The 16,134-nt window shown below is 38.5% G+C and overlaps 1 protein-coding gene across 8 annotated transcripts in view; it reads right to left on the minus strand.

Moving 5' to 3' along the window:
* Nucleotides 1-1,501: 1,501 nt before the first annotated feature.
* Nucleotides 1,502-16,134, minus strand: part of FOXN3 (forkhead box N3) — a 206,447-nt gene continuing 191,814 nt past the window's right edge. For 5 of the 8 annotated variants that reach the window (XM_077180603.1, XM_054634465.2, XM_077180606.1 and 2 more), the window contains 2 exons: nt 11,511-11,534; nt 1,502-8,905 (listed from right to left, as the gene is read on the minus strand). In XM_077180603.1, coding sequence (XP_077036718.1) covers nt 8,356-8,905; nt 11,511-11,534 — 574 coding nt within the window. In that variant the 3' untranslated portion in view covers nt 1,502-8,355. The remainder of the gene's footprint in view (nt 8,906-11,510; nt 11,535-16,134) is intronic. The other 3 variants (XM_054634467.2, XM_077180605.1, XM_054634466.2) reach the window with 1 other exon arrangement.

Below are 16,134 nucleotides of genomic sequence, written 5' to 3' on the forward strand. Positions count from 1 at the left end.
TAAGGGTGTTGAGTCTGGAGAGGAGGTAGGACAGGTGTTTATACAGTGTTTGATTGTTGAAATTGCAGTTGCACAGGAAGTTGGTAGCACAGCTGGCATTCAGCACATCTCTTATAGCATGCTGAGCTAAATGGCTTAGGACCCTTTTGCAATGCTCTGTGCTGAACCAAGTCCACGACCAGGCTCTTCGCAAGCTTGCTGGCTTGTACATAAAGGCTAAAACATGTTCTGTGGAGGCTGCAGGTCTCCTTGCTTCTCTACACACATCACTACGGATCCATCCACTGACTGCTACGTGATCCCTGCCTAACTGGCTGCAGATGGGAGGGGGAATCCATTAGAGGAAATGGTTCAGAGCACAGCTAAGAGGTTCTGCCTTCTCATCAGTCAACTCTCATCTTGTCTCCCTCCTTGGCGAAGTTTTTTCTCTCCTTGTTCAACTGCAGCAGCAGTGGGCACCGAGGATTGGTTACAACAAACTTTTCCAGGCAATGCATGGAAGTAGCAATTGCCTGGACAGATATTGAGCTTGGGCACTTTTATGCTCTTTTCTGTGCATCTCAGACATTTGCTTCTTCTGCTCCACTTTCTCCCAGGATGTCCACTTCCATCTTGTCCCTCAGAAGCCTGGTGCAGTAGTCTCCCATACCAGCCACTCTGGATGGCATCAAGACAAGAGAGGGGGACACTCTTAGGTCAGCTGAGTTCCAGCCCCAGCAGCCATACATTCTCATTACATGGCTGAGAAACCACCCTCTCTGCCTCAGCAGTGCTTCAAACCAGCTGTGAGAAAGTTTGATGGAAGAACTGAGGGGCTTTCTTTCTTCTCAGTCCTTTTCAAAGTTAACCTATAGATATTTATGACTGTTAACAGAACACTTTCAAAAACACAGGGTCTGAGGAATTCTGTGACTTATAAGATTGTACTATTCAGTTTAATTTTAATTGGAGAAAGCTATGAGACCATTACAATTTTTTTATACTCCTTATTATTCATTTTTTATACTCCTTATTATTCATTCTCTAAAGAGAATCCTTTTGCACTGTTTTCTTCAACTCTAGACTTCGGTGAAAGGATTAATGCACAGATTACAAAGGTATGTTTGTCAGAAGTTATATATATGCCATTAGACATTTTATTACTGGATCTCTTCTGATTGTTGCTAACTAAGGATAAAAAACAAACAAAAAAAACCACAAAGCCAAAAACCAAAACAAAAATCAATTCCCAATGAAATCAGCTTTGTTTCTGGGCTGCAAAACTGATGAAAGAGGAAAATCAGATCCTAACTTAATATCAGTTTAGTATGTCTAGCCATTTACAGGAAATTAACATGAGCTGGTATCTACAGCAGTAAAGATCCAGGTAACATCCCACAAGGGCCAGAACTACTTAATAATGAAAGAATTAATTTGTTAAAAAAAACCCAAACAAAACAACCACTGTTGTTCTGTGTTAATATGTGAGCATATTCTGAAACTAATATTCACACAAATGCAATTGTTCAATTGATGCAACTCAGTAATTTTTATTGCAACTGGAAGACAATACATCACAGAAACTTTATGGTAGGTTTTGGGAAAGTGTTATTTACAATAATAATTGATGAAATAGTTTGTCTTTGGCAATATGATTACACATCAAGAAAATGTAAAATGCAAGTATGCCTCTAAATCAACAATTTCATATTTCCTAAAGATCAGCTGATTGCACTTGCCTTCGGACTGCTCATTTAGGTAAACACAAATACAACTTAACATCACTGTTCATTCCCCGTCACAGTTCGTATTTTAATATTGATGAAATTGGCAGTTTCAGACGCCAAGTACAGGAAAAAAAATTGGCTTATCACTGTACTAAATTAACTTATTGGCCAGTTAAGGTCCTGTGACCCTTAAGCATTGATACTAAATCTCTTGGTCTTTTGATTGCTTTATCACTTTTTCTGTAAAACAAAATACTTCAGAAATTACAGATCAGAGTATAAAAAAATGTACAAGTTCATAATGCTTTTCATACACACACAAATCATTCCCCCCAACATTTTACATCATGGCAGTTTTAAGTAGTGAGTGTGAATGATGCAGGCATGGAACTGGTTATCAGATAACAGGTATGACTTTCAATTGCTGTCCCACACACATACTCAGGAAATGTACAATGCTCTAGTAACTTAAAAATGTACTCAAGTTCAATGTCATCCAAACAAAAAAAGAAGATCTTGGGATTTCAGGCCAGAGTAAACAAATGAAAAAGATTCCCATTTTAGATTGTCAGCCATTCCAGAGTCCAGCATGTAGTTTTAGTATTCGGTGAAATCCCTTCTAGCACTAAAGGCCAGCACAAGTTGTCATTTATCCCTTAAACCCTCGGATGATGAGCTCCTGTAACTGCTGGCCTGATCCAAAGCCTCACGAAATCCACTGAAAATAAAAAAGTGAAACAAAACCCCCTCCCACTGATTGTGAAAGGATGTTGCATCAGGCTGATATTCCCCTCTTTGCAAAAGGAAATGTGATACAGTAGAAAAATCATTATATAGCTTCAGATAAATATATCTTGTTTTCAATGCTAAAACAAAACCCAAACTTCCCAAACCAGGAAAGGCTACTTATTAGAACAACTCAGAAGTGACCTTTAAATCATTTCTGGTTTAAATGTATACCAGCAAAATACAGCACCATAGACACATTAGGTTGAGACTGTTTTTTGGTCAGTGAAGCTAGTACTTGTTTGCTGAACTGTGGAAGAATTATAAGGTCATGTACATGATCAAAGATAAAGCAACCCAGCTGACAAGTCTCTGCTTAATTCAAGAATAACCAGTACTAAAAATAAAAATGCAAAAATAAAAATCCCTAATAAACCACCATCAATTAATACTTTCTAAAGAAAAGGGGATTAACAGATGAATTTACAAATGTATGCAGATTTATACAGAACACTGAATGTTGTGTGTAAATCCTTATAAACTTCATCTCAAAACAGAAACACACAAAATGTATAGTTTGACTTACACATCCCATTTCAAAGGAAAAGAGACATCATTACAACTTGGTAACTGTGCTAATTGCAATATAAATCAAACAGAAATTCAGAGTTTGGCAGGTAACTAAGAGGGTTATCACTTAGGTTATATAGCAAAGTGTTGATGTATATTACATAGAGTAGTATAAATAATAAAAAAGTATTATTTAAATTAGATCACAGTGCTGCATTATGTGCATAACAGTGTTTGATATATTACTGGAGGGCTGTGAAGAACACTACTAAAACTTAACTGGTCAGACGGTCAACACTGATACTCTGTTACAATCAGGAGGATGTATGGTTCAAATGCTCTTTTGGTGGCAAAGTTAAGAAAATGTTTCAAAGTATTTCCTATAAAATATGCCAATGAGCTGTTCAGGCAGTAGTGATGTGCCTGAAGGAGCTGGGTTTGCATTCTCCAGGAAGTGAAGTAAATTGCATTGGAAATGCATTTTCTCAGTAGTTTTATTCTGATCCTGGAGCACAGGAGAGTAATGTTTCAAAAAATGCCTAGGGCCAGATTAAAGCAAAAATTGTAGTAACAATAATAGTGAAATGGTAAAGGCTTCCAGGAGCACTTGGGTGTCTATAGCTTCACTAACTGCAAAGGAGACCAGACACCTTCAAGTTCTAGAAGACCTCAGATTGTGCACTCTCAGACCCACAGTGTGATTCTTAGTGTGTCCTGTGCAGGGCCAAGAGTCAGATGGGTCCCTTCCAACTCAACATATTTTATGATTCTATGATCTACATCTTTAGATGGATTGGGATGGGAGCCAAAATCTCAGTGAAAATACATTACCACTACTAAGAAACCAGGACAAAGTGTTGTTTTGGTAATTTTATCCGTGGTGCCATTTGGTGTACAATTTAGGATTTCATTGTCTGGTAAAGTATGTCGATGTATCTCTACCTCACTCCAGTGAAGAATGCAGCCTCCAGCTTTTTTCTGTATCTTTTCCACAAGTAGACAGTAATTCAGCTCTACACTGGGAGCCAATGCATCTCCTTTGGGATTCCCTTCTCCCATTAAGGTAGGAGAGGAACCAGAAGATGAACCTCAATTGCTGGAGAGAAGAGTCTCAGGACAGTTCTCCAGTCCTACAGGGCTCACCTCACTCCCACATTTGGCTTTTCAGCTGTAAAGCCCTGTGATCTCTGTAGAACTACTGCCAATTTTGTCAGGAGAAGATCAGAAGCAGACTGCTTTCAGAAACAGCTATGGGGTGATACATTTAAGCTGTTCAAGACCTGTGCTTGCATTTTTAAATGCAAGCAGAATCTGCACCAAAATGCAGTAGGACATCCAACTGCTTGCAGAATGCAAGCACGATCAGCAGATTTCACCTCCCTGGAGATGCTGGTGAAATCTGCTTATGGCATTAGCTCTGGCCTGCAAGAGCTTCTTGCTGCAGAAGGCATATTCCAAAGGAACTCGCCATGAAGTCCAGCAACCCTTACAATTCATGCCCATGTGAAACTCACCACTGAACACCTGCTGACCTCGCCCCCACCTGTCTTGGAGAAACGCTTATTTGGCAATACTTAGAGTGAGAAGAAGGGGAAGTTCGAGATTTGACAACTTCTCACCCCAAAATGGCTTAGAAGGAAAGCAAACAAGCAAAACCACACCACCTCCTATCTGGCAAGTGAGAGAGTTTGTAATACAGTGCAATTACCAGTCCGTTTTGACATCATTCAGTTGAAGTAAAGACAATTCGATTAAAAGCTGACATCGTATTTCTTGGAAAACATATCAATTTCAGTTCTTACACAAAAAAAGAGAACTTCTCTGATGGAGTAGAACCAGTTCTGACAAAGTTGCCATTGTCAGCCAGGCACAAATATGGTTTAAAAGGTGACTCCTAAATACTTTATACAATCCAAATTATGTACTTCTCATCAACAGTCAGAGTAAGCATCAATAAGGACAAGTTGTTTTTAAACACCAGAAATAATCCATTGATGGCAGCCCAAACATAACTTTGTAAAATCCTACCAAAGAATACCTTCCAGGCAGATCAGACTAGGAGAAACAAATTTTATATGAAAATAGATGCTTGCCAACATTTTAGGTTTATCAGGAAGTATATAGAGAACTTGTTGAAGTCTTAGATAGGTGTTGTACATATATATCTATATATATATATCTGTATAAAGTTAACCTGCCTAATTAGATATTTATGCAAAATGACTGTTTTCTAAGATGAGTAATACTAGTGGTAATTATATATTTAGCCACCAAGAGTCCACATTAATGAATGGCACTTGTTTTTCAGCAGATACTGATCTCATTTGCACTGACACACTGCAATCAGAGAAGTTGCTCTGGAATTAGTGTTGTGGACAGAATCTGGCCACTGGCACACAAACACGTAGCTTTCCCTGGAGGACAGAGATGGCTGAGCCATGGTTTGTATTTTCTGCCACTAGATTTTTCAGTGCTGTTTTTGGTAAATATTAAGCCACTCCCGAGCTGATACAACAATGCATCAATGAGCAAAGGTGGTAGCAAAGTGATACTGTAGTATCTTCTATTTCAAATGACTCTCCCAAAAGTCTGTAAAAGATGAAGACCAAGTTCTCTTGTACAGGGTTGTGTGCTTCACCACCTGCAGACTTTGGCTGTAGAGAGCATGGTCCTGGGAAGAAGCAGATTATCCCAGTCTGATCAGACAAGGGAAATGTTATGGCTCATTCATCTCTGTGCTACCTGGCCAAGGGACTGGTCCTTCCTGTTTTCCCCAATGTTATCTATGTTGCAGGCAGCCAACAGAAGTTAGTCTCTATGTACTCCTGACTTAACTAATGCTGGGAATCAACGCTGCACGCATTGGCCCCTGCAAACTGAGAGGAACAAGGCTGTTTCTGGCACTATCCATGGCTCTCTCCTTCCTTATCTCCTAAGCTGGCAGTTGTGCTGAGCTCTGGCAGCTATCAAGCTGCTCCTGGATCCCAGGACATGCTGGCTGAGATGGGAGGAGAGGCACACTTTTGCTGTGCTGCCCTGTTCTTTACAAAATGCTCGTGGGCTACAGAACCAGGTCCAGACCAGCCTGTCCTTCAGTCCTTCCACCTCCTAACTGAGCACACACCACAGGCATCTCCAAATACAACTTTTAGCTCACTGCACTGAATAGGAAGTCAAACCCTTCTCTAACTCACTCTTCATGAACTAGATCCATCTTGGTGAAACTGCTGCCTGAAACAGCTGTTAGTGACAAATCTAAACCTATACTCTTTAAGAAACCAACCATTTTGTTCTCTTAAGTGGTTGGTTTCTGGGATTTTCTTTTTGCCTCTAGGATATTCTAAGTGTAGAATTTTTCATGCCAAATGCAAGAATCCAAGTGAGAGAGACTGTTTAGTTTATTTCACAGCTTCTCTGTGCTGTAGTGATTTTCAGTCTCATAGCCATCCTTACCAGAGTAGCACTGTACCTGAATCACACTCTCTGTAACACTGGTTTTTATTCGGACACCTCCATAAGGCTCTTAACTAACTTCAATTTTTCATGGCAAATTAGCAAAGCTATTTTCTTGTCTACTTATTCCTGAATCAAATCAGAGAGTTTTCCTCAATTAACCTCCCATTATTTTCTTGATTCTGTCATACACACTCACTACTAAATTTGCCCTCAGATTATTGCGTCATGTTACACATGTACAGACGAAGAAAAGACACACTTTTACTTTTTTCTTTTTTTTTTCTTTTTTTTAACAGAAGTAGGGAGAGGGGGCTGAATGTGCAGACAAGGCAGTATAATTCAACCATCCAAGCCCTACCAGAGCATGAAGATTTTATTTTTTAATATTGCAGAGTAAGTTCCCCAACAGTCAGTGTTTGTCCCTGAAGAAGGTTAAACCTTAAACACCTGCTTCAAAAAAACCCCAACGACAACAAAAAAGAACCAAAACAAAAACAAAACAAAACAAAAAAATAAAACCCCCAAAAAACAAACTCTAAGCCTAAGGGCTTAAAAATTAGAGGCATAGCCTTTTTCTCTATTTTCTATATTTATATGAAAATAATTCATGCTTCATGCTAAATACATTATTTACCTTACAAGAACTTTGTCATCTTTGAATAAAAAAAATTGTTTGCTTTTTGTTTTCCCCCTTTCCCTAAAGAATCCATGCAATGTGGATCAAATTTCTTCTGCTGGCTATGCTGGTTGAATCTGGAAATTTGTTGTTATTTTTGCACAGATGAATCCTGACTGATGGTCACTGCACACTCACTTCTGAGGGCAGTGTAGGAGCTCTTTTGTTGAATTTCTGAATTTTACTGTTCACCAATATGCTTTCCTTCTATTTTTAAATACAGAATATCACTAATGGCAGGTTTTGTAGCTTTGTTTCCCCTGTTAGATCAAGGATGTGATCCACAGAAAAAGATTCTGATGTACATTGTATCTACTGTAATTTCTTAGACTTGATTACTTTTCACTCAGGCAGTTTAGAAGACATAGTTTGTTTTCCCCTATTACTATTATTTTTTGCACGCAGTGCCAATCTTCAGGCTTATGGCTTTTTTGAACATTCTTTCAATTTAATATAGAAGATAGAATTCAATGGTTAACGATGCTACTAACAGTCACACCCCTCCCATTTCATTATTTCACTGAAACCCATTGCATACATAATTTAAATTTCCTCTAACTTAGAGTTATCAGTCTTCACATTATGAGCCACATAGGATACGTGACACACTAGAAGTGCATTGCTGCTTGCACAGTTGCCACCAGTGGCCGTCCGAAGACTTGTGTGGCACATCTCCAAGTGCCACTAAACAGTTCTTGGTTGAGAAGTATGTGCCTCCTCTTTCCCACAAATCTCTTTATTCACATTCGCTTCTAACCCAATTGTAAGGCCATTAAAAAAATTCTTAAGGGCCAGGCCTGAATGAATACTAAATTATGCACAGCTCTTCTACTCTAAGAGGGATTTCCAAGTGCCCAATTTTACTCCCATCACATTAATGTTGATATCACTGCGTATTCAACCATGCATTTTTGACAAGCTGGAGAAAGCAATGGCGATTTTGGCTTTCTTTTTTTGTTAACTTTTTGTCTTCAGGTAATGAAAAGCTTTTGTAAATTAGCTGAGTGTCAGTATGAGTTCTATGGCTTCAATCTCCTTTAAAAATAAAAATCTTAAGGGTCAAAAAAAAAAAAACCAAACAAAAAACCCAAATAAACAAAACAAAAAGAAATTGAAGAAAAACAAAAAAGGAAAAAATTGCTGATATTGCCACAAATCATTAGAATTCACCTGACGTGCTGAAACAAAACTTTGTAAGTTCAAACAAATCATTGATTTGTTCTAATTTTTTGTGGTTTCCTTTTGCTCTTTCTGCCCCTTTGCCGTCCGATTGGTGATGTTGTTCAAACAGGATCGAATTCCTGCTAAATGCAGGAGTGATCCTGCTGCTTCTTTCATCTCCTCATCGTCACTCTCAGGGGGCTTTTCTGTACGTCTCTTTTTAAGAGGCAGTGTGTCACTTGGTACTTTTTTCGCCTTCATTAAATGTTGCCTTTTCTTGTGCTGGGATGCATATCCACTGTCAGCTAAAGAATCCTTGGTCTCCTTCCGACTTTGCTTTTTGTCCTCCTCTTCTGTTTCGCTATGGCTCTCGTGGCTCTGGAAGCTCACCTCACTTCCTTCACTGCTGTCTTGGCTACCTTTAGTTGCAAATTCATACTGGTCGTCAGCAGAGGAAGAGGAAACGGAGTCACTGGCAGGTGATGTGCTCCTGTGGTTGGAAGATTTGGCACTGCTGTAGTTGTGATCCTCCTTTGGGTCACCGCTAACAACTGGAGAGCCGCAGGACTGTTCACTTTCCGTCCGCATCCGGCAGTTTGTTATTCCGTTCCTGCAAAAACAAATCCAAGCACTCTTAGAAGCCACAGAGATGTGATCCAGCTTCGAAGCAGAAGATGATAAATCCAACTGACAGATAAATTGAAATTACAATCTGAAATTATGACTATCAAAGTAATGTCCATGCAAGCTGGTTTCAAAGCCTAATTGCTCCTGGATTGGATGGACTTAACATACAAAATAAGCCAAAAGATGCAAAATAGCACAAGAAGCAGGAACAAGAAGGGGATGGTTACAAATAAATGATGTGTAAACAGTATTGATTTAAATTTCAATTAATAGTTTACACTTTCAAAAATTAAGAAGAAAACTCCCCAATATTATTTTAACTACTGGGTAAATAAACTGATAAATTGCATAAATTAGCCCCTCATCTTTTGCATATAAAGTGGTACTACCAAAAACGTGGGGAAGAGACACTAGCTTTCTGGGGCAATTCCTTGCCTGCTCTGAAAGTCACTTTCCAGCTCTAATTCCAACTTGTATTTCATGGTTCACCTGGGAAGTAGCACAACTTCTATTTAGGACTCTTTGCAAGAGAATGAACAACTATGTCCAGTCACAGTTCTGATTCTGATCAGTTAATAAATAACCTTAAAAGCAATACAATCTTAAGCCACTAGCTGCCAAGGAAATATTAGAACGTGTTCAAAAACAAGCAGTAGAAAAAATAAATCTGGATTTGCTCTAGAAGCTGTCATTTTCTCCTTTGGTTTTATGGCACCCTGTGCAGTGGGAACTACTGCAGCATGATATGTTTAAAAATGAACTGGTTTTTTTTCTGTAGTGAAAAGTATTAGATCATTGCCACTGACTTTAAAAAACAGAATACAATACTTAAAATACTATTAAAGAAGGCACTGATTCTGTGCAATGCTTAACTCCTACTGAAAAGGAGAGCAGGATGCTCCTCATTGAGTAAAGCCATCATCACTGCCACCTGCCAGTTTACCAGCCTTGAACCTCTCTGTCAGTTAAAAAAAATCCAACAAAAAAGCAAGGCTGTTTAAACCCTCACATGATAAATTGATTTAAACTTGCCATCTTTGTGTTACCATTGGATGCTTTTGCACACTTGGGGCAGTGTTGGATTAAAGCCCCTTTCTCAAATGCACACACTGACATAGATGTTTCTTAAGAGGAATGGCACAGTGGCAAGTCCAGAGTATTACTGCTCTTCTACTTTTAAAAATGGGAAAGTACTTTAGGTTTCAGGCCATGGACCTCATGTATGGTTTCCTTACACAAGAAACAGCAGAGTATTACCCATTTCTGAAAGGTAAGGTTGAAAGGTGGGTAAAAGAAGAGTGGTATGTAATTCCACAGTTCCTATTCATCTAAATGCCCTTGTCTGCAAGAGCTCACTGAGATAAGAAAGCCCCTTGCATTTATGAACCAGTGACAGGACAATGCTAGGAGGCAGCAAATTCATCAGTCATTCCAAATGTTATTTACAGTGCTTTCAAAGAAATGTATAGAATAGAAGGTACACTTATTAGCAAAGAAAGCCTCTTGCCAACCTCTTTTGCTCAACAAAATTACTTTTGCCTAGCTTTCTGAGTAGATGTATGATCCATAAATTCCATATAGAACCCAGAAGGAATACACAAAGCTCCTTCAATTATTAATAACTAAGTGCAATGTCATTCATGATTGTGCAGCAAGCCAGCTGCATTTACTCTGTGATGGCTTGCAACTGCAGGGGTTGTCATTAGAGGATGCCAAATGCTTAGAATAAGAAATCATCCATACTAAGCTAGTTATAAGGTGAATTTATAACCAACTCCTTAAGATCAGCCGTTACAAGGAAGTATGTGATGCATTTTAAGTGACAGATTCTTCATTTTTAGGGTAAATTTACATTTAAAGATGTTAAAAATTATCATAAATTAGCATAAAATTAAACTTACTTGATTTTACAAGGCAGCTAAAAGTCAGAGCAATATGGCTTACTAAAAATCACACACTACTAATTTTCCATTAAAAAATAACAACCAATTCTTGCTCCAAGGAAACAAATACAGGACAGAATAGGTGGGAACTCAAATGAAATTCCTACTGACTGCAAGTGAACAAGGCTTCTAATGGATGTGATTTAAACCAAGAGACCCATTTTTATGCTATTTAGATCTACTCCTGTGAGTTTGTACCAAGAGACTGTCAATAAAAGGAAAGCCACAGCTCCATCGAGCAGCACAGCAACCACGTGCCAAAGAGACATCTCTGATTTACCCTGCTCTGGAGTCTCTAGTGTTGCCTTTTATGTAAAGGGGCTATAATTTGGATTCAAAAGCTATGCCCATGGGACTTACTCCAAATCCCAATTCCTCCAAATCAGCATAAAAACTGATGAAATGCCCGGGGAGTACAGAGGGATGTCCCAGGGGAGGGGGTACTGTGTTGTTGGCATCCCACAGGGAGTACAAGCAGAGATGCTGGTAAAGAAAAATACAAGTTTACAAAGAGGTGCAAAAAAAGAATTGCTTAAAAAAAAAAAAAGGGAGAAAAGAAAATACCAATACACTTCAGAAGAAAGTGGAACTGGTCAGGAAATGGACAGCATTTGCATCTCAGAAAAATCTTTGGGTTTCACTTACATTTTGAAAGATTTCCAACCAGTTCTGCTTGAGGAAATACAAAAGGAAGAGAAAGCAGGTCAAGGAGAGAATTAGCAAAGGATATTTTCAGAAAAGTAAAAAGTTATACAGGAAGAGTGCTTTAGGATATTCACAACATCAAAAGTCACGTACCCTGAAAGTAAATCTGATCTGTATCTTAATATGCAATAGCTCAAACATTAGATAAATTACTTATAACTGATATTAGTAGATTAGTAAGAGCTGAACGAACTAATATCTAAACAATTAATATTCCACACATGCTTCTGAGACATTCTCAAGCTCTACACTGCTCTTAGACAATCATATATTCACTATGAAATGAATTTGTGCTTTATGTAGTTCAATCTAGACTGTCAGTGGACAGAACTCCCTAGGGTTTCAGGACACAGATTTTGGCTAGCTCCATCTATTTTTGCTCACAGTTCTGGTTGTAACTCTCACTTTGTTTCCCCCTTTTTTGTTCAGAACTTCATTTCAAAATTTCCAGAAACTGACGTATTTTCATGTTTTAAAGTAGTGGCTTGCCCTTTCAGGAAAGTTGCTGGGACAGTCTCCAGAGCCTTTCATCCTACTCACATGGACTATCTTATTTGCTTGAGGGATCTCAGCCTAAAGCAATGTGCACAGATTCTTTTCAGAATATTTCCATTTGTTTGTAGCACAATGACACAATCCTCAAGCAGTGCAAATATAAGTTTGGACTTCTGAAAGTCTGACTTCATTCCCATTGTTAATGGATATGAATTCTACTACCAATGTCACCAGAAGCCAGACAGGACTCATGGCAGCTGGGTCTCAAGTTAGAGGAAATAATGTCCTTTGCACAGTGGTAGTGACTCTGCCTTTCAGAGAGGTCTTCCTCAGGAGGAGACAAAAGTGAGTCTGTCATTTTACCAAGTACAGGCATATCTTCCTTAAATTTCTCTGCTAGCTTGAAAGAAAGATAGGTAATCACATTCTGTTTGCAAAATGGCAAAGGTTTTGCTGAAAAAAAACTTACTGCATTTCACACTTGAGACAGGTATATTCCTTTGATGAACAAAGAAAACCTATGTGGAGTTTAAATATCACCTTAATCTACCTCTGATCCTTCTGGATGACAGATACTGTGTACCCATAGATGACAGTTTTTGGATGTAACTGGAAGCACACAGTTAGAAGACACAATGAAAACAGTAAAGGTAAGCTGGGTTTGTAGATTTTGACACATTCCCAGTTCGCAAAAGAAAAAAAAAAGAAAAAGAAAAATCACTTTTTTTATTTCAAAGGGAAATTCAGAACAGTCAGAACTTTTGGCTACAGCTGGTTGAACTGCTTCTTAAAACCACTACAAACCAGCAGACAGAAGCATGAGCAAGTGTATGAAAAGTAAGTGGTGCTCACTTGCTCTACAATGAGATTTTGTCAGGGGTTACTGAGTTAAAAGTCAACAGTGAGCAGCTCACAATAGTGACAGAAGCTCTTACAAAGGGCTCACAATAGTGACAGAAGCTCTTACAAAGGTACTTCAGAGAAAAATTGTATGCAAAGGACCACAGTAAATACACTTCATGAACTGCCAGCAGTATCAGCAGATCTGAAATTAAACCAAATGGAGCCCTGTGCATTTTGCAAAGAAAAAATAATCAAGTCAGTCAGCATTGCTGTCCTTTAGTTACTAAAGGATTCCTTTGGCTCCCAAGGAAACTCATCCTGCCTGTTACAGGTGAGCAGGGGAATGCAGTGCATCTGGGATGATCTGGGCTTTGTTAAGCTGATCACACCAGTGGGTAAGCACTACGAAGATACAATTAAGAATTTATGAAAGTAAACACCTACCAATTCCTTTATCTAAGCAAAAATAGTAATTCACAGATAATGTAAGTGAATTATAATAATTCTGTTTATGCTTTGGCATCTACTCTGCACATGCAAAGTTTGTTTTATTTAATCACTGCTTGAATGGCTGCTTCAAGGGAGGAAAACAGAAGCAAAAATAAAGACAGCATGAGAAATAAAGTGACAATAATAAAAGCTATGTCCAAGGAATAATCTAGTAATTGCCCTATAATTTTGAAGTGCAAATAATCCTAAATAACCATTTTCCATCTTCAGATAAGGTTAAGCACAAAACTCATTCTTGTCATGCCCCAGTGATCAGGAGCTGCATAAGGAACTGTGGCATTAATAGCAGAAGAACAGGCATTTTAAAATCTACTCATGATGAAGTAGGTAAGGTTGCCAAAATGCGACACTAGCAAACCTTACCTACTTTTTGTTGTCTTTCTGCTTGGTTTGGTTTTTTGTTATTGTTTTGTTGTTTTCTTTAAATTCCTCAAAATCAAAGAAGAGCTGTAGCTCTGCCTGTACAGGTGCACTTGTTTTCCCTATGAATATGAAAAATTTTATCTTGGAAACTTGAATAGAAATATTTTTTTTACTGAAGGAAGTTCTTCAGGAAACCTGTTTGCAATTTCTAGGTAACTGTGAAATTCCTTGAGAATGTCTGTGTTTAATCCCAGCCAGCAACTGTGTCACATGCATCTGCTTGCTCTTCCCTGCTCCAGGTGGGATTGGGAGAAGAATTGGAAAAAGGTAAACATGAGTTGAGATACAAACTTTTTTTTTATTTATTTACTTTGAAATAAAGTAAATAACAACAAAACCAGTAACAACAATGATGACGAAGGTGATGAAAAGAGAGAGGTAACAAAAAGGGGAATAAAACACAGGAAAGATAAGGGATGCACAACACAATGGCTCCCAACTCAACCCATCCCTCAGGAGTGATCAGCTCCTCCCTGCCAATTCTCCCAGTTTATGCTCTATGGTATGGAACTGCCCTTTGGCCAGTTCAGGTCACCTGCCCTGCCCCTGCTCCCTTCTTGTGCACCTGCTCACTGGCAGAGCATGGGAAACTGAAAAGTCCTTGACTTGGGACAAGTTCTGCTCAGTAACTAAACCATTAGCATGTTATCAACATTATTCTCCTGCTACAGCCAACACACAGCTCTGTACTGGCTACTAGGAAGAAAATGAACTGCATGCAAGCCAAAACCAGGACAGAGAAGAATTTGGTGAAGAAGAATTGGATAAAATGGGGAAAAGCCCATGGAATTTCCTATTAATTTTTATTTTTAGCCTGCAGTAATTTAAAACCCAAGGTATTTCTAACAAATAGTACAAAAAGTAATCTAACCTCTTACCTAGGCATATGTAGCATATAAGTAAGTTTTTAAAAAAAATTACCAAGGATATTTTGTAAAATATCATCTGCAAAATAGCCTGAATCAAATTACAAGGCCTATGCTAAACAGCTACTAAGATTCTCTGTGGGGTGAATTTCCATCAACCTCACCTCAGTGGATCTGTCCACATTAGGCATGTGAGAGGCTTAGGCTCAGTAGTTCTACTGCACAGCAGCAGGACTTGGACACAGTCATAAACCACCCACCCACTATGGATAACTGCAGAAAATAACAAATATTGTGATGAAATTGATGCTACACAATGTCAAATGTTAGATCAACTTCCAAGCTTGTGCTCTTCCCAAGGGTTGATGTAACAGGTCATACCTGACTCCTGTGGAAGGTGATTACATATGGTAAGAGCTTTGTGCACCTTGCCAAGACATGTGAATGTCATATGCACTGGCCACTTTGACAGATACCATCCCTACCAAAGCAACACAGAAGTCCACCTAGAAAAACATTTAAAAGGTATTTTCCAATGGATGATGACAGGAAGAGCAAGAGCTCACTTTCACAACCAACTCCTTGCTGTATGTAAGGAACTACTGGCTTTGCCTGCTTTCAGTGAATACCTCTGTCAGTCAGTATCTTCTACATATCCAGACTGTCACTGCATCTGCTTTTAGATTCTCTCAGGGAACTATATAGGGACATAGTCTGCCAAAAATATCCCCAAAATACGATGGATCTCATGCTAGAGACATGCTACACGCTGTGCAGCTTTGAAGCGTTATTTTCCCCTGCTGTTTTTGGGTGGGTCTTAGACTTGTCAGCCACAACATGGAAAATATGGATGGTAAACAAGCTAAAAGTGGTGTGAATAAAGTAAATAAAAAGCTACTGTCAAAACACATCCAATTATGCTCTGCTGTGGAGATTTAACACCAGAGGATGATTTTCAAAGTAAAAATAGTGTGGGATGCCTTTCCATTTGTAGATTAGTTTGGAATGAAAGGCCTATTTGTGCAATTTAAGCCAAATGCACTACAAAATAATGATGATCGCAACTGTAATTCTTTATTCGTGGAAAGTCATCTTTGTTAAATAAACCCCAGGAGGGTTTTTTAACCCAAAGGACTTAATTCAATTGTACCTTATTTTATATATAAAATATAAAGTAATTATATGTAATTACAAGGGAAGAGCAACACATTGATACCTTGTACAGGAACATAATATGCCAATGCATTCAGTCACACTGAATGAACAGCACAGTAAACTTTTCTATTGATGGGAGTTAACATATCAGAAATCACAGACTTCAGCTTCTAAGTCCAATGCTATAGTTTTGGCCTCCTTTCTGAACAACAAATTAGTTAAAACACCCACATAACTGCAAATTTAACCCAAGACCAAACTTTTTCTTACTC

The sequence above is a fragment of the Agelaius phoeniceus genome, chromosome 6 (genome assembly GCF_051311805.1).
Source record: "Agelaius phoeniceus isolate bAgePho1 chromosome 6, bAgePho1.hap1, whole genome shotgun sequence".
Taxonomy (NCBI): Eukaryota; Metazoa; Chordata; class Aves; order Passeriformes; family Icteridae; genus Agelaius; species Agelaius phoeniceus.